At 41.0% G+C, this 27,500-nt stretch overlaps 1 protein-coding gene across 2 annotated transcripts; it reads right to left on the minus strand.

Annotated features, from left to right (window-relative positions):
- Positions 1-1,288: 1,288 nt before the first annotated feature.
- On the minus strand, positions 1,289-26,181 carry nck1b (NCK adaptor protein 1b). Of its 2 annotated transcripts, XM_088402296.1 has the most exons (4): positions 25,941-26,181; positions 16,240-16,480; positions 6,215-6,969; positions 1,289-4,270 (listed from the first exon to the last, which is right to left on the minus strand). In XM_088402296.1, the coding sequence occupies exons 2-4, from the start codon at positions 16,463-16,465 to the stop codon at positions 4,070-4,072; spliced, it is 1,182 nt and encodes a 393-aa protein (XP_088258422.1). In that variant the 5' UTR covers positions 16,466-16,480; positions 25,941-26,181; the 3' UTR covers positions 1,289-4,069. The 2 variants fall into 2 exon arrangements, with proteins under 2 accessions (XP_088258422.1, XP_088258423.1); XM_088402297.1 differs by lacking the exons at positions 16,240-16,480; positions 25,941-26,181 and adding an exon at positions 14,245-14,369.
- Positions 26,182-27,500: the final 1,319 nt, after the last annotated feature.

Below are 27,500 nucleotides of genomic sequence, written 5' to 3' on the forward strand. Positions count from 1 at the left end.
GTAGCTAAGCCACCCTCGGAAGTTTTCCAGGAAGCGAACGATGAATGAATCAAAGGGAGCCGCCGGCCGGTGTGTAGAATCCTCTTCTCCAATCGTGCGCAGTCGACGGAACGATGACAACGGGAACAACGTGACCAACTTCTTCCAATTGTAAAACGACACAGTGATCTGTCAGTGACTCGCCGACAGAGTTCAAATGTTCATTTTATGCCTTTTGCACCAAATAGCACCTTTTGTTTACTTATTGTTGCGGCTACCAGATCCTATTTTTGGTTCAGCGCCGCTGTAGGCTGAGGAGGGGAAATCTATTTGTCTTACGCGCTTGGAATGACGACACGTCCACACACTTGCTCCATTTCTTCCGGTTTATTGCTCGCCAGGTCACTGGTGACTCCAATAGTCACCTTTCGACTCCAATAGTCTTTCTGATGCCAGGTCGAGTAATTTCCGGGGTTTAACAGAGTTTTGTTCGTCCATGCGACGTGCGGTAAACAAAAGGATAGCCTTCCCCAACCTCACCCCACGCCAAACTGAACGAAGGTGCAGGTGACAGGTGGGCACTAATTAAAGGCTTCCAATTGCGCACCACACACGCCCAGCGCCACACCCACGTCTACCATAACCAATAAACAAAAACACAAATTTGAATTTAAAATTTAAAGTGAACCAACCCCCATGAAGAATACATAGTAAAACAAAAAAATAGAAAAGAAAGCATTACGGCTCCTACAAAGCCCTTTATTTAATCACGTCAAAACAAGCACTTTTCCGTTCTACCACCAGGAGGCATTGTTTCCCGACTGTCATATGAGGCCCGTTCTGAAAAATCCGACTGGCAAAAAATTGGGTTTGAAATGACCGAAAATGACCTGTGTGCCAAATGTTTGCCATGCCTTTGACTGAATTTGTTTTAGTTATTTATTTTAGTTTATATTATTATTTATAAGTACCAAGCCTTGAAGCCTTGTTTATATACTGCTTGTTTAAAAAAAGGGCAATAAATAGACATAGTTGATGAACAACATGATGAATAATCATATATATATATATATATATATATATATATATATATATATATATATATATATATATATATATATATATATATATATATATATATATATATATAAATTGCAATGCTCTATCGCTTGTAAGCTATTTGCAGAACAGGCCTGCAGGCTGGTCATGTGATCCTTGGGGGAGGGGGGCGTCGGTGACCCCTGATTTAAACGATGCTGACATATGTCATATCTCCACATACAGTCACATTAAAATACAATTACATGGCTTTGTTTTATATCGTTTATTACGTCTTTGAAACACTAATAAACTCTTCTAAGTTAAAACACCTGAAGATGATCTCCCCTCCGTTAAAAACAGCATTAAAGAGCATGACGATACATTTCACAGCACGACCTTTTAACCGGGGGGCGCGGGGTTAAAACGTAAGCAGCACAAAAGCACCAACGTCAAACACGGGTCAGTCCCTTGCTGAGAATTCTCGTTTGAAGTGACTTCCTACGTTTCTTGATGCAGATTTTTCTGTTCTATACAGCCGCTCATGCGGCCTCCATTGGCGCGGAGACAAAAGCGACAGCCGTTATAGTCAAATCTAAAAAGCGGGGAGATTCTGTGTCACTTGTATTTGAATAGCAACATTTACATGGGTTTTTACACATCTCCTGTACGTGGCTACACTGTAACAAAACAAAGCACATCAGAAATGAATGAAACGGTAACACAAAACGTGACACTTTGAGGTGCTCCAGCTGTGATGACATCACATCCGCATTCCTTCGCGTATTATTTCTCTCCACTGTACAATTCACTTAAGGTCGCTATGTAAGGACACTTGAAAACTAACACAATGGGCATTTTATGCATGTGGGGGAAGGTGGGGGGAAAAAAAAAAAGTTGAGAGGGAGCATCCCGATTTGTCATTTCATGCAACATGCTAAGCTTTAAAGCAGAGGTGGAGAGTTTTTATGAAGTCTTCCAAGGACCATCATAATGATGTATTAGGTGAAGAAAAAAAAAAAAGAGGCGCATTTTGGGGGGTTAAATTGGTTTATTGGTTTGACCCAAATGCTCGTCTTTTTTTTGGCCTTAAATGACCCCCGGGGCCATGGGTTCCCCACCCCTGCTTTAAAAACCACAGAGTGAACATGGCAGACGGCCAAATTAACCAAATCAAACTTTGGTCGACAACAAGCTGTGAAGGCACATTATATGAAAAGGAAAACCAAAAAAATCTCCCAAATCCTCAATTGCGTTCGTCGCTTCACGTGACAAAGAGAACGCAAGAGGGGAAGTTTCACAAGCGCCAATAACAACAACACGCAATTTGACATGATGTGGAACTTGAATTTTGCAGGAAGCGGAAAAAAAAAAAAGGCATTTACTTGACAAAGGCCTTCCTGATGTTTCATCCCGGAACGAGAGCCGAATCGGCTTCTCGTAAATCAAAAAAGCGGGAACGGATTCGGCTCTTTAGCGACTCATCACTCAACTCGACGCACACCTGGAGAATGCGGAGATTGTATCCCCGTTCCCCGCCCGAGCAGAATTCCAGATGCTCAACTACATAGGACTGGATTCTCCTCCCTTGATCATTTTTCCACCCCCCCCTCATCCTTGACTGAAATTCCTCTTCCTCCCTTACGCTCCAGATGGACAAATCATCATGGAAGGAAACGCGGATGCGCAGTGCTCAATCTGGATTAAGGACAAGACACTTTCTATTAGACAAAATGACAAATAACAAGACACTCCCACGCCTCCCGCCAGATGGAATCTCCCACTTCAAATCGGCACATCCGCTAGCTCCATTGACCTCCCCCCCTCCTCCGTTCCCCGCAGCCATGCTAATTTAGCTCGGTGACATCATCTTTTTGGACTCGTTTTACTCTGCTGAGATGGTGGGTGTTTTGAAGCCGCCCCCCCCCTCCTCAGTTCTTCCCACCGGGCTCACTTCCTCTCAAGAAAGTGTCCAATGATTTCTCCATTTTCACATGACCTCCTAAATACCCACGATCAATCCCAGGTTGGACAACATGCTATGATTTGTGTAGCTTTCGCATGGACGAGGGCGGGGAACCTTTTTCACCAATCAAGTGTCAGAGCAAAAAGGAGAATTATACAAAAGTTTTAAAGACGTGTCCCAGTTAAAACTAGAATGAAACAAGAATTTGCCTTTTTCTGAAAGGCATTATCTGCTTGGGTGGGCTAACATCCGGAGCCACCTTCAAGCAATGGCATTATCATGCAAAAGCATCCCTCATGGATGGGATACCCCAGCTATCATGTCAACGCCAGAATGTAAGCAGAGCTGCATTGAGATTTATCAATTATGATTTAAAAAAAAAAAGGCTTCTTTAAGGCATGTAATAAATATAATGCGAGGGCCAAAAAAAATTATCTTCTTGGCATTTGTAGATTAAAAGTTTCTACGCACCCACCCGCCGCAAAAAAATGGAGGTTAAAAGAAATGCGTGTTATTTCCACAACCAACAGAATCAATAAATATATTTTGGTCGCATAACTAGCAGGTGTCACGGATCCGCCTAACAACTTGAGTTCTCATTCTTGAGGAGGAAGGGCAAATAAAACTAAAAAAAAAAAAAGATTCATACCGGAGGGTCTCGCTCTATAGTTTAAAAAAAAAAGTCACATTTTAAGAAGAAACTGTTAAAATGATTATATATATTTTCGACAAACTAAATGCGACTAAGCTATGGAGGTGGAAATATACGACTGCCAGCGAACACATCTGGATCACATCATAAATAAGTGGCCAAGAGGTCCATCGTTTGCTCTGAGGAGTCCTTAGCTTTTTTTTTTTTTTTTTTTTGTCTCCCAACACTCCCAACATTCTTCCTCCTTTCGTGCCTTTTTCCCATCCTCCTCTTGGAATGCTCAACCAGGCATGAGAAGTCCTGATGACGTGTCAAGTCTTCAGGCTTGATGTTAGTGTGTGTTCCGCTCTGTATAGTGTCTGGATGCATCATTTACAAGTGTGTCTTGATGAAATGGTGTTTTTTTTTTTTTTTTTTGGGGGGGGGGTGCGGGATCAGGAGGCGGACAGGGCCTTGACCAGGTAAAGTTTGTCGCCCTGCTCGCTGGTGAAGATGGGCGCCTTTTTGTAGTGTTCCACAAGCTCCTCCATGGAGTTGAACTTGCGCTGTCCGATGCAGTAGAGGCTCTCCTTCAGCTGCACCTTGAAATGCTTGTTCTTGCTCTGCGCCTTTAGCGAGATGGAGAAGTCGTTTGGCTGGAAGACAGAAAGAGTGCAATTAGTAATCGATATTTAAATTAATTATTTTTGGAGTGTTTAGAACAGTAATTTGTAAGTGGGGGTACAATAGGGCACTTCTGTGTTTCTGCGTGTAATAGCGAAACTTAATTTAAGGTTTCAATGCAAAGTTCATTTTCTTTTCAAATTAAGAGCAAAGTAACTGGAAAATGAATTAATTTACAGCCTGATTGTGTCAAGGATGTCTTTGCAAACCATTGCATCCCTTTGTGGAATGGATGACATTCTCCAAGTTTTGAAGTTTTGTGTATTTATTTATTTTTGATTCAAAAATTCTATGTTTTGGTGAAAAGATACTTTGACGGAAAAACTAATTTCATATTAGTGAAAAAAGGTTGATAACCACTGGCATGATGATCTAGAATTGTCCAAAGTGCCTTCCAACAATAAATATTATCCCTAGATGAAAGCAGACTGATTGTCTTGTTAAATCAAAACAAAAGTGACAAACATCTGCTTTTACTCTGGAAAACCTTTAAGTCTAATTTCTGACCAAACCAACAAAAACCATCAAAGTAATTGCTAGTTGCATCTCTAGTCTTCTGTTTACAAGGCTGTCACTTGTGGCAAAAAAACCCAAATATTAGGAACGCACAGTCGTCTAATCCCAAACAATCCTAGGCCATAAATAGTAAACAATTCAATCAAGACTTTAAGTATCGTCGTAACTTAATATACTTTGTGTGCCATGTGACGACATATTCTTCTGCCATTGTCCAAAATTGTTTCTTGTCATCTCCCCAGTTAGGATCCCCCTATGTGGGCTTTAGGCCTGACTTACAGAAGGAGTGCACTCCGCCCATTCCATCGTACAAAAAAGAAAAAAAGAATGCAGTGGTCCATTACTTGGCTGGTTCGTCAGACAAAGCCCAAAGCCAGCAAGCCCTCAGACAAAAGATGATTCCAACCCAAGGACAAAGCTCCGAGAAGCAAACTCAGCAACGCTGTTTATGCAGTGCACTGCAGTAAGGAGTTGAGTGCCCTTGACATTGGAGTGACCAAGCAACCACTCCAAACACAAACACATGACACAACATGGGTCCAGAGTCAGCACTTCATTTGCATCTCAAGGGGAAGGTACATTCCTTTGAGGACAATGTCCAGATTTAGGAGGGAAAGAGAGGACCTCTCGTTTAAGTCGAAAACCATCTAAAATGGTCATTCACCCAAAAAAACAAAAAAAAACCCAGCACCAGTCACGTGATCAAACCTGAGTTCATCATGAAAGCTTGAAGGTGTATTGTCTTTGACAGCGTTTATAGCAGCTTTCCATGATTTAGTCTCCGCAGACATGGTTTTTGAAATCAAAGACCGCGTGGATTTGAAATAAAGTCAACCCCAAAATTGTCTTTGCAATAAATGCGTACTCTATGTTAGCCAAAAAGTCTAAAAACAGCATTTCTACTAATATTGTGTTTGTGGAATAGGGAATAAAGCAGCAAGCTCTACCCAATTTTTCCATCTCTTAATGGCAGCCATTTTGTCATGTACTTGCTCACAGCTCACCTGTTTTGTAAGTATGGCCGTGTGGTGTGATTGTTCATCACCTGAGCCCTAAAGCAATGTCATTTTCACTCAACAGCATGCGGCAAAATGGCCGCCCTGAGATGGCTAAAAATGCTTCTTAATTCACATTTCACAAACACAATCCCAATCAGAAAACAATTCCATTTTAATTTTGGTCTTGATTTTGTTTTGTAGTTCATGTACATAACATAGACCAGATCCTTCCGCCAGAAACTCTCTATATTAAAAGATTAAAGAGTATTTTTTATTAAAAAGCTGGTAATTGGTCCAACAGAAAAAAAACAAACAAAAGAACTTAAACACTGTCAACCAGGGATTACCGTAAACAGAGAACTTCTAACAGCCCCTAAAACAAGGTCTTCAATATCAACTCACCGATGATTCGCTGTCCCGAATGAGGAAGTCTCCCTCGGCGCCTCGTTGATTTAGTGCCACCTCCGCCTGGTGGCGCGTCACCTTCCCGTAGTACCACTCCTTGCCGGCGAACCGCCCGCTGCCAGACGGCGAAATGTAGTCACAGTCGGGGGTGGGCGGGCCAGCGGGTCCCGCTGCGGTTTTGTGGGAGGCCGAGTCCAGCACCGTCACGTAGTTCTTGGGCACCAGGCCGAGTTGGCCGTCGCCCTTGCGGCATTTCCACCACTCGGGGTCGTTCTCGGGCTTCTCCACCACCTCCATCACCTCCCCCTTCTCAAAGTTCAGCTCCTCGTCGTTGTCCGAGCTGAAGGGGTAGAGCGCCTGCACCGTGTGTAACACTCGGTTCCCGTTCGTCGTGCTGTTGACCACGGCCGCCAATTTCTCCGTGAGCGATGCCGACGGGTCCCCGAGGCCGCCCGGGCCCCCTCCCCCCGCCGTCCCGTCCACGTCCTCCGTCACGTAGTTGGACGGGAACCAGCCGGAGCGTCCGTTGTAGCTGCCGCGCCACCAGCCGTCGCTGCACTTCTCCATCACCACCACCCGAGTGCCTTTGACCAGGGAGAGTTCGTCCTCGCGCTCTGCCGCGTAACTGAACTTGACCAGGGCGGGCACGTTCAGGTCGTACAGACGCTCGCCGTTGTCAGCGTACATATCGGCGTCGGCGTTGGAGGCCGTGTCCCTCACGCCCCCCTTCCTGCTCTTCACCTTCCCGATCCCTGAAGAAAACGACCAATGATAAGAGTTAACGTCGGCAACACGAAACATGCCTCTCTCTACTTCTGCGTTAGCATCGGTAAAATTAAATGTACACAAAATGTCACGGCCGTGGAATGCAAAACAAGTGATAACTAAACATGCCTTCTACAACCATCATTCTTGACCTTCAAAAGTCATTGTAGGGACCACGTGTGTTTTAGTAAACCACCATTGTTCATTGTTCGAAGATTTGTTAACAAACCAAATCCAAACTTCAACAGTTTTGTGCGACGTTACAGGGATAAAAATAACACAATCTTACCCCAGGTGGCAATAAGAATTTGGGAGTCGTGCCAAAATAAGAGCGGGTAAATCGGACTAACACAGACATACTGCATTCTTAGGGATTAGACGCAGAAAAAAAAAAAAGCCACAGAAAAACACCTGCTTTCTAAATGTAGCGGAAAACTTGACACTTAACTTGGTATGTATATTAAATGAATTATCGAGGGGTAAAATTGCAAAATATCTGTGTTTAAAATTGTCAACTCTGCAGGCCAAAAGCCTCAGAGAGATTTTGTCATTGCTAATCACGGTGCACTAATCACCTTGGCGGCCTGACCCCATAGCAGCTGGATGCCGGATCACTGCGCACTCAACCCTAGCAGGCAGCCCACGGGAAGGAGAATTTGACGTCAAACTTGAAAGACTAACAGCTCCACGCAGGTCGATTCTTCGTGAGATAAATGACCTAAGTAGATGCATTCATGTGTCTGCTTCACAGCATATTGCCTCATCTATCGTCTGAATTTCTTGTCTTGAAAAAAAAAAACGAGGAAACAGAACTTACTGACAAAAAAAAGCACTTCTACCTGTTCTATTAACATTTATTAAAAGTATAGTCACTTGAATGCAAGTTAGTTAATTTTTTCTACAGTATTTTTAGACAATAAAGCCCACTGGATTTTTAAGTGCAGGTCGAATTAGGTGGTTAATTCTAGAAATTTCCACACAGTACATACACACACATTTCTTGCCAAAATATACATTTTAAAAGTTGTTCAGAATATGGACAGAAAATAAAAGACATGTTCAGCAAGAAATTGCATTAATTAACCCTTTAAAAGGCACTCCGGTAAAGAGAAAACCATTTCAGGTGACTGACTTCCTTTTGAAGCTCAATGACAGAAGGCCAATTGTGCAGAGTATAAATCAGAGCAAAAAAAAAAAGTACATAACTCCACATGCTCATAGTTTTGATGCCAATCTGAAGTCTAGCTGTTGTAAATAGCTATGAAAATAAAGAAAACACATTTATTAAGACAATGAGTCCAAACGTTATTCAGTTTTAATAAGATACTAAGTGTGCCTTATCGTCTGAAAAATATGCCTGTTCCATTTCCACTATTTTTTTCATCTACAAACGGTGAACAATGATATCCGCGTAGATCTGTAAAAGCTGAATCGAAGCAACTGGACTCTTCTCTTAAACCCATAACTTGCTGGGAAATTAAATGGATTAGAAATGGGCGAACAGCCCCTTGGAAGGGATTGTGTTGGAGGTCTGAGGGTCTACTGTAATCCAAAAGGAGAGGATTACCAGATTGTCTAGCCCTTCTCTCTCATGGCGATCGTAGAACCCTGAGGCCGTGATTTGGCAGGTCTGTGATCTCTGTCTTACTGGACAAGAAGTTCCACTTGGCAGCAGGGCGCACGCGCAGATGATGCGGGTCACGCTTTTGTTCCCACTTTCCGAGAGACAGCAAAGCACTTCCAGGACTCCCATTCCGACCTATGAAATAGCTCTTTGGTGGAAACCAGAGATGCAACAGTACGCCGGCACAATCACTCTTGGACTGAGAATGACTTTGCACTCCACGCTATCAGTGGACGATGATGTATTGTAGGAAAACTCTCCTTCTGATTACGATTGTGAGACTTGCATAATCAAAAGTCAGCTGGTTGAAATTATACCGGGAGGCAGGGTGGAGTTTCCAGGACGATGCTGGATGGATGACGCACGTATTTTCTGAGAAACCGCAGATGAATCGTCCCCACAGATGAACCGATCCGAAAAACCGCGACAAAACGCAACGCAAAAGCGGAGAGGCCGAATCGCTTCCAGGTAGAGTCTGTTATTCGTCACGCCAATGCATTTAAGTACAGACTTCAAACATGAGTCGACCTCTCGGTGCGGAGGCCGGGTTTACGCATAACCGACTCAACCAGCGCTTATTGAACGAGTGATGAAACGTGTACAACCACAATGTGCCTTACGGGATGTTTTATCAGGTGGGACCTGCTGGAGGTCTGGTCTTCACAGCTGAAACTGCCCGGGTTAGCTCCAAACAAGCTATTGGGGTCAGCGCTGCATAAATAAAGCATCCTTGGCTCAAGCTGCTGAACATGAAGACCGAGAGTTTGATATAAATGGCCAGGTTCCGGACGCTAATGCCTTGTTTCTATTCTAAATGGCTCAGTGACCCTCCCACCCCCGAATTAAAAAAAAAAAAAAGTTGGGATTTGTATGTAGGTGGGAGGACTAATATTGAGGTAACCAATGCTGGATTGCTCCAATTGCCAAATCCTCCGGATTTGCGTTTGCGTGTAACAAGCATAAACCGGAGATCACTCCATCATCACTCTATTTCCTGCCAAAGATGCCGATACGAGTGACATCAGAGGCAGAACCTCTTTCTGATTGGACACGCCAGAGGCGGAAATTCTTTCTGATTCTACAGAATTTGGTGACACTACTGCCACCTAGCGGCTTGCCATGCATGTATGTAAATGAATGAAACCTCACAATGCGGATTCGGGTAGCAGTGATTTCTTTAAATAAAGAAAAATAAATTAATAAAGAAGAATATAGACAAGGCCTAAGAGGCGGAAATTCTTTCTGATTCTACAGAATTTGGTGACACTACTGCCACCTAGCGGCTTGCCATGCATGTATGTAAATGAATTAAACCTCACAATGCGGATTCGGGTAGCAGTGATTTCTTTAAATAAAGAAAAATAAATTAATAAAGAAGAATATAGACAAGGCCTAAGAATTACAAAGAAGCAGTTCACTGATGCTATCATTCAAACCAATGTGTAAAATTACAAATGACTTTTTTCACATTTTGAAAACCATTTCAACATTGTTTTAAAGTTGATCTTGATCTTGTTGCATGGTGACACCATCTTAATGAATGCCATAACTGCTCAGTCAATATTTTTCCATGAAAAATTGTAATGTGCTCTTATGATTCAATAGCAAACGACACACATTAATGGTCACCCTTAAGGTCAAAAAGCCTCTTCAATGAACCTAAAGAATGTGGTCGGAATCTGGATTACCAGATTAGCTACCCAAAAAGTATTTTTTCTTTCTTAACCACAGGATTTTATTTGCATATTCCTATTGATGTAGACAATTTTTTGACGGTTTGTAAACAGGGGAGATTGCTTACATTTTTAAAAGCATGTTTCCCCTGATACTTTGTGGCCGCTACTTTGGTCGCGGGGAGAAACTTCTTTCTATACCTGTGACATGCTTTTTCCTGTGCATTTCCTGAGTGAGGTACGACGCCGGGGAAAAATAGTCAGCGTAACACTCATATGTTAATGACCATCAAAAAGCGTGTTGGGGACTGTTTATAGATGGGGTGTGCGTGGCACGAGGGGGAGAACGTGCCTGAGTGGCCAGAGGGGGTTGTTCAGTAAACAGGCGCACACAGGAACTGGTTTTGTTTTTTAACTCTGGTGTGCCTTTGCAGGCAGCTTGTCCATTGTCTGCTTGTGGCCCTCTCGACCCTCGGCTTCCCTTCATTTCAGGGCTCTTCCTTTGTGGACGACAACACCCCGCGTCAGGCTGTCTGACAAAGCCGGGACATCCCCCGGCTTGGGATAAAACACCATCGCTTGGACTGGCTTAATAGTGCTGTTTTACTGATTGAACCTAAGGGATCGTTATGTGCCAAATGCCATTGATGATTCATAAACATTCAATTTTTTACAATCTTAAATAAACACACAGCATACTAAATTTAGATTTTTTAACGTGGAACAATACTCAAATTAAGCCAGATTGTCAGTATGTGTGTACCTTATGTTGCTTGCAAGTGCTCCAAGCTCCATGGTGCCATAATTGGACATTTTTACACCACTAATTACTATCAAGTTCTTAATGGAAATCCATCTCTCAAAACATTTACACACGTTGACATAAAGTCACAGTGAGTTCTTAAAGTGTACTGCTTTAAAAAAAAAAAAATCATGCAGTGAGTCAGGAAGGCTCCAAACACGACTGGCTGACGGCTGTGCAGTAAACGTGCAAAACCTCTCGGCGCTCAGACACATCAAAGCGGGCCGCCACCAGGCTGCGATGGAGATGTGAGAGGCGCCCTTTGGCTTGTTTTTTTTTTTTTTTTCTCTTTCCTGGTGGCACATGCTGCAGTCAAGGCTGCATTGACAAGTCCTTGAGGCTAATGCTATACAGACGGTTGGCTTTTTACGACGGTTCCAACATTTGCCATTTTGAGGTTATGAACAATGTGCAGTGAACTAGTTTTTAAAATGCTATATGAATATGTTTTGAAGTAGATTAGTCTCCATTGAAAGACCAAGACCCAAATGCACTACCTGCCACTAAAATAATTCTCACAAGATGTGATGAAGATGCAAAACTCATCACACTAGACGTTTGAATTTTCTTTGCACATACAGTATAAATAAAGTGGATAAAAAGCATGACAAGTCGATTCTCCAAAATGTGTTGATGTTATTAAAGGACTGTTTTATTATCCACTCAACTAATGACTAATGTCTTAAAAAGTATTTTATGACTCTAAACCGCCAAAAGCCCACTTGAAATCCAATGTATCCCTTGGGGAAAAATTTTACCTGGCATGTTGGAGAGGTAGAACTCCAACATGAATGGCCAACAGTACAAAACACACTTGATGTGATAATTATCGGTTCTTCATACATCCCATCTGGAGACTGTCAACAAAGGGTGACGAGCGACTGCACAGCTGCCCAAGGCTGCCGTCAGCTACATCAAAAGTGTGTCTCGTGAGGCAGCATGTTGTCACAAGCGCATTGCAGACAATGATAAAGTTATTTGTTGGCTTCTTCCACAACTGCGACGTTTGATAAGCTGCTGTCCAAAGAACATAAATAGCACTAAAGTATCTTTCTTGCCAAGTCGGATGACGAAAATGGTGTTTGAATTCAATGGACAAATATTATATCTGCTAAGTTAGCAAACATTTGTACAAATGTGCAATCCACTTCCCCAGATATGATAAGCTTTTCCACTTTCTGTCAAAAGTAGGAATGCAACACTAGGACAATCAACAGGCTTAGGTATGCTGAAACTGAAAATGATATACTGTACATTGTTACAATGACACTGAGAGTATTTCCTTTTACAGCTCAGCATTTACCCACAATTCTTGAACCTAGTTGAGAGCGTGTGAAAGAAATTTCTTGTCAGAGATAATTGCCTTCTACATCAATGCCATTTCCATTTTATAACAGCCAGATATTATGTCTGGGGTCTTCAGTTTACTATGCATTTCCAGCTATGACATAAACAAAAGGTGCACAGACCTATGTTAACACATTGCTAAAATGTCACTCTAGGTTTCTTAGACAAACACTTTTAGATCATAAATATAAAATTCTAGACATAAAGCAGTTACTGAGCATTAAAACCTATTCTCACGTCACTTTGCTAATGACTTGATTGTGCACCATCGGTAACCTTGAAAAGATAATTGTAGTGAACCAAGACCTTCAATCAGGTCACGACCGACATGACAAAATTAGACATCACGAAGAACATGAAGGCTTGCGCAGTTGCTCTTTTGTTTAATATTTATGGTATAGATCAGCAGTTCTGAATGGGGATATGAGTACCCCTCGATGTATGTAAAATCACTTCACGTCACTTCACTTCCAAAACTATTTCAGAGAGGGTATATCATTTAAAAATGGATGAGAACCACCAGTGTAGATTTTAGAATTATTTTTTAGAAAATTTTCACCGCAGGAAACCCTAACTACTGCATTAGCTAGGGTTTGTGATACAACACGGAACGTTCCAACTTACAGGTAAATACTGTTGGTCACCAACCCAAGAAAGGAGCTACAGTACATGTAAAACCAAAGAATGACCCCCTGCAACTAAAATATTGAATGATCAGCAAGATGAGCAAGACGGTAAGAAAACACAAGAAGGGAAGAGAAGCGGGGAAAAACGAGCGCCTGAAAAACAGACAGCATCCTTGCACAATGATTCAACTTCCTTCTGACTTCTCACTTCCTCTCTGGTCAGCTCTCCTCCAATAGTGGGGAGGTAAGAAATGTGGCTCAAATTAGAGTTTCCGCTCTAAGGAAGACGAAGAAACAGGAAAACAGAGGGATGGGACAAAACAAAGTTCCTCATTTGCCCCCCGAAAATACAAGTTTGTTTGCTCATCTCCACATGTAATCTCTCCGAACAATGATGAAGGGTCCATGTAAAGTATGTAAAGGGAAAGGCAGACAGAAGCTAGCGCTTTGCAGATACAAGCTGGAGATTGCAGAAAAGGGTGTGTTGACAGTGTGGATGTAAAAGATCAACAGGCCCCGGCCAATGACATTCCTCTGATAAGTTAAGCGAGGTGCAGGAGATGGGAAGAGGGAAGGGGGTGTATTTCGATTGATGGCAGCCGACACAATGACCACACTGTTCTACGTGAGCGGCGATAGCTCATGACCGGCGGGTGGTGTGGGGGGGGCCCTGCCAGAATGAACGCCCTGAGGGTAGCTGGAAAGGAAATGCAGCGTCTTGAGAAAGTCCCGAAAAAGTGGCGTGAGGGTCTTTACCAGCAACAATGGGACCTGTAGAGTTGCGGGACATGAGTGGGGGTAAGGGGGACGGGATTGTAGCGCAGCTATGTACTTAAAAGCAAGACACAGAAGGATAGCTGAGGCAATTACAGGCTTCAGCTTGGGCAGCAGGCTTTTCAAGTGAATATCCACCCAGTGTGGCTATGTGTGAGTGTGTATGTTTGCGTGTGTCTATATGTAGAGCCCCCCCTTGCCCGCGCTGTGCCAACACAACATATTAGCACAAAGATCTGTTTCTAAGAGGAGTCTTGCCTAACAAAGCTTGAACAAATTCACGGCCAAAAGAGAAAACCGGTCAAACCACACACAGCTACTGAAGAAAGGCTAAAGAAAATAAGCTGAAACATCATAAAAGACAACCAAATTTAAAAGTGTACCCCAGCGTATGATAAGCAAAGTGTGAAACTCACGAAAGAAGTGTTTGAATAGGTTAGCCATGTCCATTTTTGGCTAACCGCCGCCGCCTCGCCTCTTTGTATCCGTCTCCCGGCTGCTCTTGCTTCCCACTGCAGCTGTAGAGTTATTCCATGTGAACACCCAGAGAGCTAGGGCTTTAGGGGGTTTGGGGCCGCCCACTTGCAGGACCATGTGACTGAGAGGAGCCAATAAGAGCAGGAGCCGTGGAGGCCCTCATGAAGAGGGGAAGAAGGAAAGAGGTGGAGGAGGAATGGGGGGGGGGGGGGGGTTGTTGAAGTCAGAAGAAAATGAGATGTAAAGACGTAAAAGGAAGGCCAAGAGCTATTTTGGGGTATTTTGGAATTCAAAGTAAAGTTTTTTTTCTCTGGGGGGTGGCGGTACCAAGTGGGTGATTCATGGACTGCTGATCCATCTCATGACTGCAGTTGTTTGTAAAATTTGACATAAATTCTCTCCCACACACCAAAACAGCTCATACACCCTGACGCATTCTTTCACGAGGATGACACCACTCCACGCAGAGAGATACTTGCACATTTCCCTTTTTATCCCCCCAAATAAATTTGTTTTCCCCCACACTTGTGCACAAAAAGATGCAGTAATCACGATTCTGACGTTAAAATGTTCTTGAATCCACTAATAGATCAGGGTGGTGTATTTACAAGCTCCTTATGACTGTAATTATAATTTTACAAGCCGCTCCATGCTCTTCAGCTCATGTTTCGCATTAGGGCATGTTTACTGCACGTAAACCTGAGATCTGACCGTGTCTATGAGTGCGTTTAGTGTGTCGCCCGCGCAGCTGTTCACCTGTGTTTGGTTCATGGACGGATGCCGGAGCAGGTGGGGAGTCACGGCGAGGCTCGTGTTACGCCCTTGCACAGGCAAGCTTCCAAATGTAGCAATAAAACAATCACATGCTTGTAAATTAAAAGGTCATTGGAAAGGGCAGCATTAATTGTGCAAGTCATATCAACCTCAAATTGTTATGCTGTAGTTTTGGACCTTTTTGCCATGCTACCAGGAAGACATTGTTCTCATAGCCTGAAGATAAGAGATTTGCACATGCTGCTACGTGAGATACAATCAAAACTACAGGATGCTTCCTGGGTATCATTCCTGCAGTACTTGATCTGGTAACAAGCTGCCTGGCCTTTCACACAGAGTGAAGGCCATATGGCCTACATAACCTGATGTGGAGACATAATCCTGCGCAAGGTATATTACACAAGGAAGAACTGAAATGTGCCACAGTGCCAACTGTGAAAACATGTCTTTTTGGGTCAAATTCAGAATAGTAAGAGAACTGGACTCCAGCGGTTCTCATATAGTAGTACAAGTATTCATTGATGTGAATAAAGTCTCTTCACGGATTACATGAGATTTTATCAGGGTTTCTGCATATATCAGTATAGCTAAAATAATGTTTGTTTTTTATTAATTGCAGCGGTAGAAATAGGACATTTTTCTTTTCAAATTAAGAGCAAATTAATTGGGATAAGAAGTGACCTACAGGTGAATTGTTTTATGAGTACTTTGCAAGACATTGCATGCAATTCATTTTGCCAAGTTTTGGCTGTGCATTGTGATTAGCGACAACTTACCAGAAGACGAACCAGAAATAAAACAGATGATGCGATACGATCTATCTTATGAAGTTGCTGAGTAAAATGCAACTAGAGATAAGAGTAGAACCTAAGTCTAATAAATCAGACGCTGTTTTAAGTAGTGGCCAAGATTTAAGAGGGTACTTGGCTTTATTATTTCACAGGGGGCATATCGTTGAAAGAGGTCTGAGAGCCCGTGCTCTAGCCTTCAGACACTCTTGAGAAGAAAAAAAGAGAGACCTTACTGCAGTGCCATCAGAAAAGTCAACACCACCTAAAGCTGTTGTGAGTGCAGGTGTGTGGGAATGCAGGTAGATTAATGTTTTAGATTAGGACAGAACATGTGATAAAGTGTAAAGTGAAGAAAAAAAAAATCTTTACCAAGCGTGTCCTTAAGGTTCTTGACAATGGAAGCCTTCCTGGCACTGTTTTTCCTCTCCACATAGTTGGAGGGCACAAAGCCCGTTTTGTTGGTGGCATTGCGGACCCTCCACCAGGACTTGGAATCGTCGAGAAGCCAGAGGCGCTCGTTCTTCTTGATGTCAAGCTCTTGGTCCTGCTGGGCCATGTAATCAAACTTGGCGATGACAATCACCTCTTCCGTCATCTTGCACAATGGGAACTAAAGAAGAGGACGAGGAACAGATGTGAGTGATTAAAAAGATCGAATGTTAGCTCAAATGACACAAGTTTGAAGAGAATTACAGAAACCTCTACATGTTGTTTCGATACGTAGGTCACCAATGCTTTATAATCACCAAGGAACAGCTAGCGGATGGTAATAGCTCAAATTTGAGTGTTTGCACACAATGTAGTCAGAAAATAATTGAGCCAACTCATGGACTGCCACATTTCAATTAGTAACTTGAGATTCAAATAAATAAACAAGGGTTTAAGAGGCTTTTAAGCCCAAACAGTAGTTTGGTTTCGTTGCAGGGGAACAATCATAAAACTAACAGAGAAACAGACACTTAAAAATCAAATCTTGCCAACAGAATCTGGAGAAGAACTGACTTTAAATATTACCAAAGAAAGGGTCGTGGAAAGAACTGTCATATTTGGGTTTTGTCAAAATGCTTTTGAGACGTGTTTGCGAACAAAGTCACAAATCGATAACTTCAATCGCCTATTTTGCTTCTGCAACATAAGCAGCAGAACTGTGACTGAAATAGTTGCACCTGTACCGTATCAAAGCCGACAAATTCAAGGGCTGTAACGCTTAACTGCTGGCCAAAAAAAGAAAAAGGATCAAAATGATGCAATAAGATTTAAAGTGGCAAGACTCCCTTAAGAATTTGGATGACGCTCTATTGTCTATTTTCCGTTCTTGAGTGTCAGCATTAACATGAGCAATGTGATGGAGCAAAATTTCTCCAAATACAATAGAGTCCAGAAGAATAGAATACAGAGTATTTGCCAGCCACTAATGCCAAAGTTTGTTCTCCACAGGGCTATTTTTCTGGGCAAAATGTGCTGTTGAAACAACCGTTATAAATGACTTGTTTGAAACTTTCAACACAGTACACAGCCAAAGTAATCCAACAAAGCTGACATATCTGATATCTAGAGGGAGGATTACTTTCTCTCAGAACATCTAACGATTGTCAATTGTTTTAAAAACAGTCATAACACATATACTTCAGAGTTAGACTGAAGCGGTACGGATGATTATTTTTGCCAGCAGTGCATCTACATTAGCAATTACTCACTTCAAAACCAATGAGAACATCAAGCTATAAAAAAAAGTCCAACATAGGACTTTTGCTTTCTTATGTGAGTAACGCTGTATTTGTGAGTCAGGGCTTGCTTCATTAGGCAGGGTTGTTGCTCATCACAAGAACGGCAACATTCCCGGGGCACTCGGCAAGTGTGTCACTACGAGGTTCTAAAAACAAAGAGCAACATTCAATCACTGGTCTTATGACAAATTCCACCATCAGCACTACGACGCTGTGCGAATGTGAAAAGTTTGGCTCATACTCACGCGAACAAGGAGGCATCGAAGCTGTCGTTTGGCGGCTCTAATGTCATGATATGGTTGTTGGTTCTACCTTTAACCTCTGGACTGACTTAAGGGACCAGACACTGACCTCATTGATCGGGAGCGCTTGGTTTGGTTTTCATTTGAGGTAGCGGTGTTAGGTCTAGGTTACAACTGCAGCTGGCGCTGGGACCGACCCAGAACATGATCCTGGGCAAACACGAGGACCACAGGGAGCTAAACCAATTTTCGGCCAGATTAGCCACGAGTGGTAATATAAATAAATGATCCCAAGCTTGCAATTGGGCCTTCCTCAAGATCTTTAGGGGGCGTTAAGACATTTCATTAGGGAAACGGGTCGAATATGTCAATAGAAAACAATTAAATAAATAATAATTCAACTAATAACCAATAGAACCGATAATTCAACTATATTCAAAATTGACAGTACTGTAAATCATTATTTGTTTACAACAATACCGACATATTTTTCAAGAAGAGCTTAGACTTGCCCCCCAAATCTCCATTTGCTATTTGTGTAGAGCTGCCAAGGAAATAATTGCAGTCTTAGTGAGTTGAAGGGAATGTCCCCAATGTTGTACTTTATTGTGCCAAACGTGCAACTTCTCCTTTTACAACATCCTTTCGCGTCATTCCTTGATGACATTTTTGTCGTACTTCTCTTTATAAATCTGAGAGATAATTTCATGTAAAAATCAACCCTTTCCCCAAATTTCTCCTTCCAGTCGGCCTCTCAGTCTCACTTCCCTTTAGCTACTTAGGGCCCTGGTGCGTGGGGCGGCTGAACTCTAACTGCACATTAACTTTGCAGTGACTTGCAGTCATGCAGATGTATGGGAGGATCAAAAAAAAAAAAAAAAAAAAAAACGGCGACAGATGCTGCAAGCTAATCGCTCAGCTGCACAGCGAGCCAAGGCCACTTGCAGAGCCAAAGCCCTAAAACACCAGGGCAGACGGGTCAAACTGCTCGAACGGTGTCACATCCACAGTCCATTTGCCACACGCACTGTAAACCAAAAAACAACTCCACACTCAGGCTTTATTGTACTAATTTAGACAAATAGTCAAAGGAACCCCACCTCCCCTGGCAGCTTGCTTGAATAAAACAAACTTTAAGATGGAATCGTTTTCTTTCCACCTTTTTTTTTTTTAAATGTCTCCAAATGTTAAGTTTGAAATTAGGTCAACTGAGTGTGCAATACCTCCCCCTTTTGGACAATTTTCGACACGGGCACCTCTATGAGGTTGTATTTATTAGGAACACAGAATTTGCCAGGTACAAAGGGCAGTGGTCCTTACTTGGGACACAGTCAAAAAGGAAATGATGTCCTCTAAACCAGTGGTTCAAGTTAAACAACCTTACTTTTGAGAAAAAAAAGGTAATTATATAGGTATGCTGGAAAAGCAGAGACTGAAAATAACACAGAAGAATGTAAAGAAAAAACAGGGCATGCAGCTCTGTTTTGTGGTCAAGGTCAACATGGGCGGCCAAACCACATGGGACGGTAGACAGGTGGCCAAGCGTGTTGGCAAATGAGGGGTTTTCCATAGTTAAGCGTGGCTCTCATTTCTTAACTTTCAATCCGTGATAAAGACAAACGAAACAGGTATCCATGTCTTTAAAAAACGATCCACTAAATTATCACATCCAGCAATCTGAGGGAAGCTAAAGCAGTTGCACTTTTACATGTCGAGTAGAAAAGCTCACGGCAAAAGCTGACAGAGGCCAACTTGTCTACTGGCGTGATAGCAGCTGAGGGTCAAAGACGGGTCAGCCATTGAGATTATCATTAATCCATTCGTGTTCACAATCGTGCCAACAGTGCTCACAACTGGCATCCCCGTCGCACAAACTGTACGCTAAATGGGGCAATCGGTACAGTTGAAAATAAAACACATTTTTACAAAGTATCCCTGCACCAGTCTGAACATTAATTTTCCAATTTAACGGACTTGGAAAACAGTCATGACTATGAAAATAAGTGTTAAGTGTTAAGTGTCAATAACATGGATCTCAAATTCTTATCTGTGTCATCAAAACAGCATGGCCCAATCTGAAGCCCCTATCCCACTGAGAGGTGAAAGTTGGTGGCAAAGGTTCATCAGGAAAATTTGAACATTCCCAATTTCCTTGCAACAAGTGCAGCACAGGAAAACCTCTAGCAATGGCGTGGTGAATGTTTGTGACCTTACACGAACCCTGATCAAATCAAAAGAGCTGCTGTCTTTGCCCACACTTGCACATGTTTGCCCCTCAATGGGTAGGGGTTTTAGACTCTGTAGTTGAAACATGAAACACAACTATCCGATTTTTGCGTTGTTTGTATCTTAAATGTTGTTTTTATAGAATAATTTTAAACATTTGGAAAAGGAAACAAAATTCTTCCTTTTACCAAAACATTTCAGCGATATGTGGATATTTGCTGCATCAGCAAATATCAGCCTGGTCCATGTACCCTGAGAACAACGGGGGTCGACCGTATGTATTAATAAGTTTACACAAGTCGCACATACAATTAAATTAGCAAAATGCAAATCTGAACTCAAAGAGTATACAGAATTTTTACTGTCAATCATCTGCCAAACACATTTATGATCAATGGTTGTCTGAACTTGGTTTAATATTTAATTACTACAAAAGTCAAGATTTTTTTCTAATGCAGCTACATGTTAAAAACTATGTATTTAGTTGTTAGGGTACAGGGAGCGCACAGACAACCTAATCAAGTCAAAAAGTTGTGATACAACGTTGTCATTTGATAGAGCCGATAAGTAAAACCACGCGCGAATTATGTCACTGAAACAACTGACATTACCACATCCTGCAAACCCACATCTGCAGACACAATCTGTCTTGTCTGTAGTTGAACAGCAGCACCAGTGTCTTATATGCAGTCATGCATTGCATATAGATGTGCTAAAGGAGATCTAACGAGAGAAGCTCTAACTCAAGTGTTGGATTTCACTAAATGGTCCAGACTGTCTTAAAACGGGCTTAGTAAAAACGATGTCACACGTTGGCCTAAAGCCTAATGGGACAAATATAGATCAATTTTTGTTTGGGGGGGGTGCTGCATAGCCCAATTGCTGAGGAACTGACACAGCAACAGCATGAGCTCACAGGAGCAGACAGTAACCTAATCCTGTGACAGCCTGCTAAAATCACAGGGCTCTCGCCTTCTGGAATGTGCTCTGTATGCGCACTCGCCCCCTCTGGCACTGCGACACTTCCTGCGAATTACGCCGAATCCTCAATTTGGATCTCCTACGAACAGCCTCGTGACGGCGCAATTGGGCTCTTTTTGCTTGGAACTGCGGCAACTGAAGCCCACGGGACGGCATCTCATCGAGGCTGTCCTAGATTCTCCCAAAACAAAACAGCAGCATCACAGCAAAGGGTCATGGGAGACTCGGTGGGCCAGCTGTGAGACAGGAAGTGTGGACCTAGCGGATGATGGGAAAGCGATGCAGCCTGACAGACTACAAGCCGCACGAGTTCAGATTTTCTTTGTATTGATGCAAAGCACCATTATGTGGTGCAGTGCAAATCAGGTTAAGGGCCAGTTGAGACCTTTGCACCAGTGCTCCTCGAGCATGTAAAACGTGTATTTCTAAATTCTCAACCTGAGCAACATGGCTGCGTCAAAGCAGTTAACGACGCACCATAGGAATCAGTGCCTGCAGTGTAAAGTGCCTCAAAACAAACAATTGGAATTAACAGTGATTAACAAGAGTTTTGTAATCTCATTGTACACAGAGCAAACTTACAAGTTGTAAGTAATTTGCAGTCTAATGCATCATTAACCTGCACTAATACAGTACTAATTGTAAAAAATATTTGTATTGAATGCACTTTTAAGTCCAAAACAAGTACTGTAAAATGCATATCCATTTTATCAAGGACCTTTGAGTTGAGACAGAATCAACACCAACAAAGTATTGCACTCCATTTTGCAGCATTTGATACAATCACCAATTCTCAACGATCAATTTAGAGTTAGTTATGTCCATCCTAAGTTAAAGGGCAGGATTTGATGAGACATTGGACTCCTCAAACGAAAGAACATTAAATAATTGCCACATTTTCACATCCCCATTTTCACTTCCCACTTTACTTCAACAGCCACAACTTGGAACGAAGGATGGGCCCATAAAGACCACAAACCAGACAATCAAAACCTGACTTAAGGGAAATGTGATATCAACTTTTGGATGGAAAAGCTACTTGATGCCAAACTGCATGAAGGAGTTGAGACGCAGTGGTTGAAAGCTACAGTGGAACACAATACCCCGATCGGTAAGACCTGCTTCTTCGAAGCCCACCTCATTTTAGTAGAACCTCCACATCCACCCTGGAAGTTACTTGAGTTGCTTTTGCTTGCAGTGCATTCAGGATACACCCAAGCACTGACTTCATCATGACTTAACTCCACAAAAAGGGATCTTCCTCATGACTAATCTAACCCTAGCAAAGACAGATTATTTTATGTTGGACTTGTGATGTTGGGCTACTTAAACCCCTTTTTGCATTAGGCAAAGCTGTAAAAGTTACACAAGACATACAATCTCTCCACACGATACATGCAGGCTCCTGGAATAGGCGCGCTTTCAAAACAGTCAATCGTTTGTAAAGTTAATAATAGCAGACAGGAGCTGGTGAAATTCATACGCCGGCTTCCGACATCCTGGCAAATTTGAGCCCTCAGGTGCTGTCACAATAGGACTAAATAAGCCACTTGGGAAAAAGGAAGTTTGTGAGTGGCTCGTGTTGGAACTTGTGGAGGAATATCTCGACAGCGGGAGGCATTCCAGGAGCATGTTGGTGAAACAAAACTCATAAACACCGGTCATACAGTTTGGCCAATAGATGTCCGATGTCTACTAGAATGGGGCAATCCTAACGCCATTTAAGATTAGCAAAGTCATTGTGAAACTCACAGAGACCACATTTCAGTACGCACATCCTAATTTTCAAACCAAACGAGTGTCAATAACAATACAGAGTGACACAATAAAGGAAAACAAAAGTGATAAGGGGAAGTAAAACACACCTGTCAACAAAATTTGAAAATGTTCCCCACACAAAATTAAACTGAAATGAAAGCCCTCACATAAACATCATATAAGAAATATTGCAATTGTATCAAAGTCAGAATGCAGTGGAAAAAAAAGAGCATTCTGAAAAAACAAAAAGAAATTATACGCACAAATCAGTGCTAATTAAAATACACCACTGTTGTTAAAAAAAGTGGTCAGATATTTTTGTGATTTTTTTCGAAGTCGCGACTCATATAGTAGTACAAGTAAAAGGAAAAGACAATCTTGAAAAGCTTAAATTCTTCATTTAACGAAAGAAAAGTTACAGTTTTGAGAATAAAATCCTGTTCATTGGAGGCTGTATATCAAAAGACTGTAATAACACTGTCTCATTTCTTTCAGAAATAATGCAAGAAATCATAATTTTAAAAAAGTTTTCCTTTACGTTCCTCTACGTTGATAGTGAAAAGTAAGATAACAACAAAAACACTATTTTCAGGAGCCTCATTTACTCAAGTTAGAAATATTTGTATTTGCTCTATTCATATTCATTAGAAAAACAAAAAAATTGTGAAGAATCATCATAACTTACATTTTTTCCTAATGCATTGTAGTCTATCGCTGCCCAAATCCAGTAGCAAAATCACAATGATCTTTTCCGCCACTTTACTTGTTACATTCATTTAGGTTTATGAATATAAAACGTGGCATCTGACCGCTAAATACTGCTTCCATGCATGAAAGATTTGTGGAAAATATCTGTTAAATAGCACAAGTGAAAATGAGGAAATAGTAGCGTTGCGATGTAAAAAAAAAAAAAAGGACGATCAAACAAAACACATGGCTGAAAAGGAAACTTTCCTAAGCCACTTAGTAGAGTAGCACGTCTCCAACTTGTCATCTAACTGTGGAAAATTTGAGCCACATTAGCTTTTTTTTTTGGCTGTCACAAATAAGTATGGTTGGGACAGATTTTGCACTGCTGGAATCTCGACAGGGGAGGAGGCGAGCACTTAGAAACTGAGTGTCGTTTTTAAATTAAAATTAAAAACAAAAAAATAAACTAGATGGCTAAAGTTGTCGTCAGAGTTAACATGGGCCTCTGGATGAATGTGGATTAGGGTTTCAAATGTGGAAAAAAAAAATACATGGCCTCATTGCTGCAATGTCAACATATCGAGCTGAATAAAGCCTTCATACAGTTATGAATTCCTCAAGTTATGAGAGAGTGAGTTATGTCAGGATCTGGCAGCCTAAGGAAACAACAATAAAATGCAGTCAAGCCTCTACATTCACATTCTCACTGAGTTCAACCAAACGACATGCACGAGTTAGATTTATTTATTTATTTTTTTACTTTGTTGAAGACTTTAAGAATTATACAGTTCGCTCATTTAGTACATTATTCTATGAAATATTCGATTATAGAAAGATCCATTAGCATTCCGTAGCCTTTTTTGGACATTTTACTAAAGCAGTGGACCGTTTTGGATTGCGAAGAAAAAAAAAAAAAAATCAAACTGTATCTCCTTAGGGGTTCCGCTGACCCAACAGGCCTCAATGTGCAATTAGAAAAAAAAAATGCTCTCTACTACCATCCATGTGTGAGGTCTTCCTAACCTTCTACGAGAATGCGTGAAGTCAACCAAATGTCCCTCGCTCCCCCACCCTCAAAAGCTTAATGAGAGACTGTCATGAGGCCCGTCAATCAGTCGGGCAATAATTACACAAACTGTACGATTGGGTAGACCCACCCACACTTAGCCATAAGTGCAATAACATACATTAAAAAAAAGCGTGTGATAAAAAGGAATATACAATAGCCTATATCAGAGTGTGTGTTTGGTAAATGTGTGTATTGTTGTGATGATATACCAAAAAATAAAGTCGCACAGTAGGCCCGTCATCACATCCAACCGCAAATGACGAAAATCTATAATAAAAAAAGAACAGGAAAGGGGGCCAAACATTTTAATAGGTAATTTCACGACTGCCAAAGCATACATTTAAAGGGAAAAAAGTTGTAAAAGAAAAATAAGACGGGTATATGGGATGAAAGTTATTTATTTTACCATTTACTTTAATATGCAACTTAAAAATCTCCATAGTGCTAAATTTTAGGACAATCGTTATTTGAGAAATGGTTTTGATATTTCATCGGAAAAATGTATAACGCTCTGATTTTTTTTTTTGTATTATAGAAGTTCATTTTGCAATTATAAATTAACTTCCCTAATATATAACGTTTTACAGAAAATAATCTAGTTTTATGTCAAACTTCAATCATGAAAATGTCTCTTTCCAACACCTTTGAACATGAATTTTGGAAAAAAATTCCACCAAAAGATATTTACAATATTTGATGCCAAAACATCATGTACGATTGTAATCAGGACGATGACCTTTAATTCTCAAACAAAAAACGATGCTAATTATTTTGTGAAAGTAAACGTCATAATCAATGAATATACTTGAAAATATACAAATATGGGATTTTCTTTCTTATTTTATTGGACCTCGATATTTTTAAAAAAAATTCCCCAAATACACTACATTATTGTGACATTAATACACACTTTCACCCTCAAATTTCAACTCAAACGATATGAAACACCATGAAACACAAATCACTTTTTTCAACGAAAAAAATACAACTTTTCAGCGTAAAAATCTTTGATTAAAAAAAAAAAAAAAATTAATGCAAACCAGGGCGTCACTTTAGAAAATGCTAAGAAATTCGGAGATGCTAACTGCCTTCATTTCTTTTTCTTTACGACTGGAAAAAAAATCACATGGGTTAACTTTTTACGAGCATGTCGCGTTGCTCGGTGAACAATTGACGGCTGTTCTTTTTTTTTTTTTTTTTTTAATAGGACACGGTTATGGGAGTCATGCAAACTAGCCTCTGGTTAGCCACGTTAGCATCCGTGGTGATGTTGTAAGGTTACGTACGGTGAAGTAAAAAAAAAAAAAGCTAGCCTCGGGGCTTGTCTCGATAACAAGCCTCACTGCGGCACCGCTGATTTTATACGGCACGCCTTACCTTCTTCTCCCCGACGGCCACCTTTTTTTCTGTCTCTCCCTCCTTACGCGGTGCTCCCCAAAACAGCCCGGAGACGTCGCCGGAGGGCGGCCAAGTAAAAGAATTCTCCACGTCAGGGGGCTAGGTTAGCCGCCGTTGGAAATAGCATGGCTGTGTGTACCCAAGCATGTCAAAGCTCCGCTTCGTTAGCTTATGCTAGGCTAGCTAGCTAGCTTCACCGCAAGCTGTTCAGTCGCCAGGTCCCGCCTACTCCTTGCTCCATTGGTTGGATGTAGGAGTGAACGCTCTTCTGATTGGACGACAGGGTTGTAACACACGACATCTGTCGATGCAGTTCCACAAACGTAATGCTTTTTTAAGGACACAATATTAGGAACAGTGGCAATAGCTAATGCAGTGGTGGGCAAAGTGATTACCGCGGGCCACATGCGTCCCGCCGTGTTTTTTTTTTAAATCTGCCCCAAGAAAAGAGTAATGTGATATTGAAAATGTAGTTTCTATTTTGATAATGGTTTACTTTTTTGTCAATAATAATTGACATATTAATCATTTAACCCATTTCATATGTGTAATTCATTACAAAACATTACAAAGTTAACTTTATAATTGTAAAATAAATCTTGTTTCAAACGTTAAAACGCGTTACATTGTTCATTTTCTGAAATTATTTATGGGAATAAAATTAGCACATGACATTATTTTACAGAATAATGTTTTAACTAAACTAAATAAACGATTAGTCAAATATACAAATACATATAGATACTTATAACCAATATTTGGAATTTCTTTTTCTGAGTTATTTGTTTATTTGTGTATTGCAAAGCAATGTAAAAAAATCTATATCTGAAAAATACAGATTTAATTATTGGCTACAGGCAAGTGCCAAAATGAATGAATGATTCGAATAATAAACAACTACATATAGAGTCTTATCACCAAATTTGTAATTAATTTGATTGAACTGTAGGTTAATTGGTGTAATGCAAAACAATGTAAAGTTAGCATTTATAATTGCAATTTTTTTAAATGTCACACTAAAAACATTTTAAATGATTTGTTATGAATAAAATGAATACATTTTGGTAAAATGGCACACATTTAACATATTACAGGAATTCACAAAATTAAAAATATGCTAAATTTACAAAAAGAAAGATTTGTGCAAAAAAAGTAATCCATTAAATGATTGATTTTTTTTTTGTAAAATATTTTCTTTACATGGCAAAATAAACAATGTCCACTATACATTGGATTTTTTTTTTCCTAGAAAGTATATACAATCACTAGTTTCTGCTAGGCCTCACCTGGGAACCGATGACACTTTTTGTACGTCTGGAGAACAAAAGTTGCATGTACGTTGTGCGGGTTTGGAAGGTTCTGCAGGCTGCTTGCAGGATGCAATCTGTTTCCTGTTCAAACAGATGGGGAAACCTCGACATGTATTCTGAACCCTAATACGTACACAGTACTGTATATACAGGTGTATAACAAAAAAAAAAATAGAATCCAACATAAAACCTCATTTAATTCAGTAGTTAACTCCAAAAAGTTACTCTT

The sequence above is a fragment of the Hippichthys cyanospilos genome, chromosome 19, assembly GCF_059441005.1.
Source record: "Hippichthys cyanospilos isolate Australia breed blue-spotted pipefish chromosome 19, RoL_Hcya_1.0, whole genome shotgun sequence".
Taxonomy (NCBI): domain Eukaryota; kingdom Metazoa; phylum Chordata; class Actinopteri; order Syngnathiformes; family Syngnathidae; genus Hippichthys; species Hippichthys cyanospilos.

Bases quoted from the DNA above. Each gene is read 5' to 3' on its own strand.
- nck1b (XM_088402296.1), bottom strand. From the start codon at position 16,465: ATGACGGAAGAGGTGATTGTCATCGCCAAGTTTGATTACATGGCCCAG. The intron at 6,970-16,239 runs GTAAAGATTTTT...CGTTTTCTTCAG, and splicing joins GAACCTTAAGGACACGCTTG to GGATCGGGAAGGTGAAGAGC. The intron at 4,271-6,214 runs GTGAGTTGATAT...TCTGTCTTCCAG, and splicing joins TTCGGGACAGCGAATCATCG to CCAAACGACTTCTCCATCTC.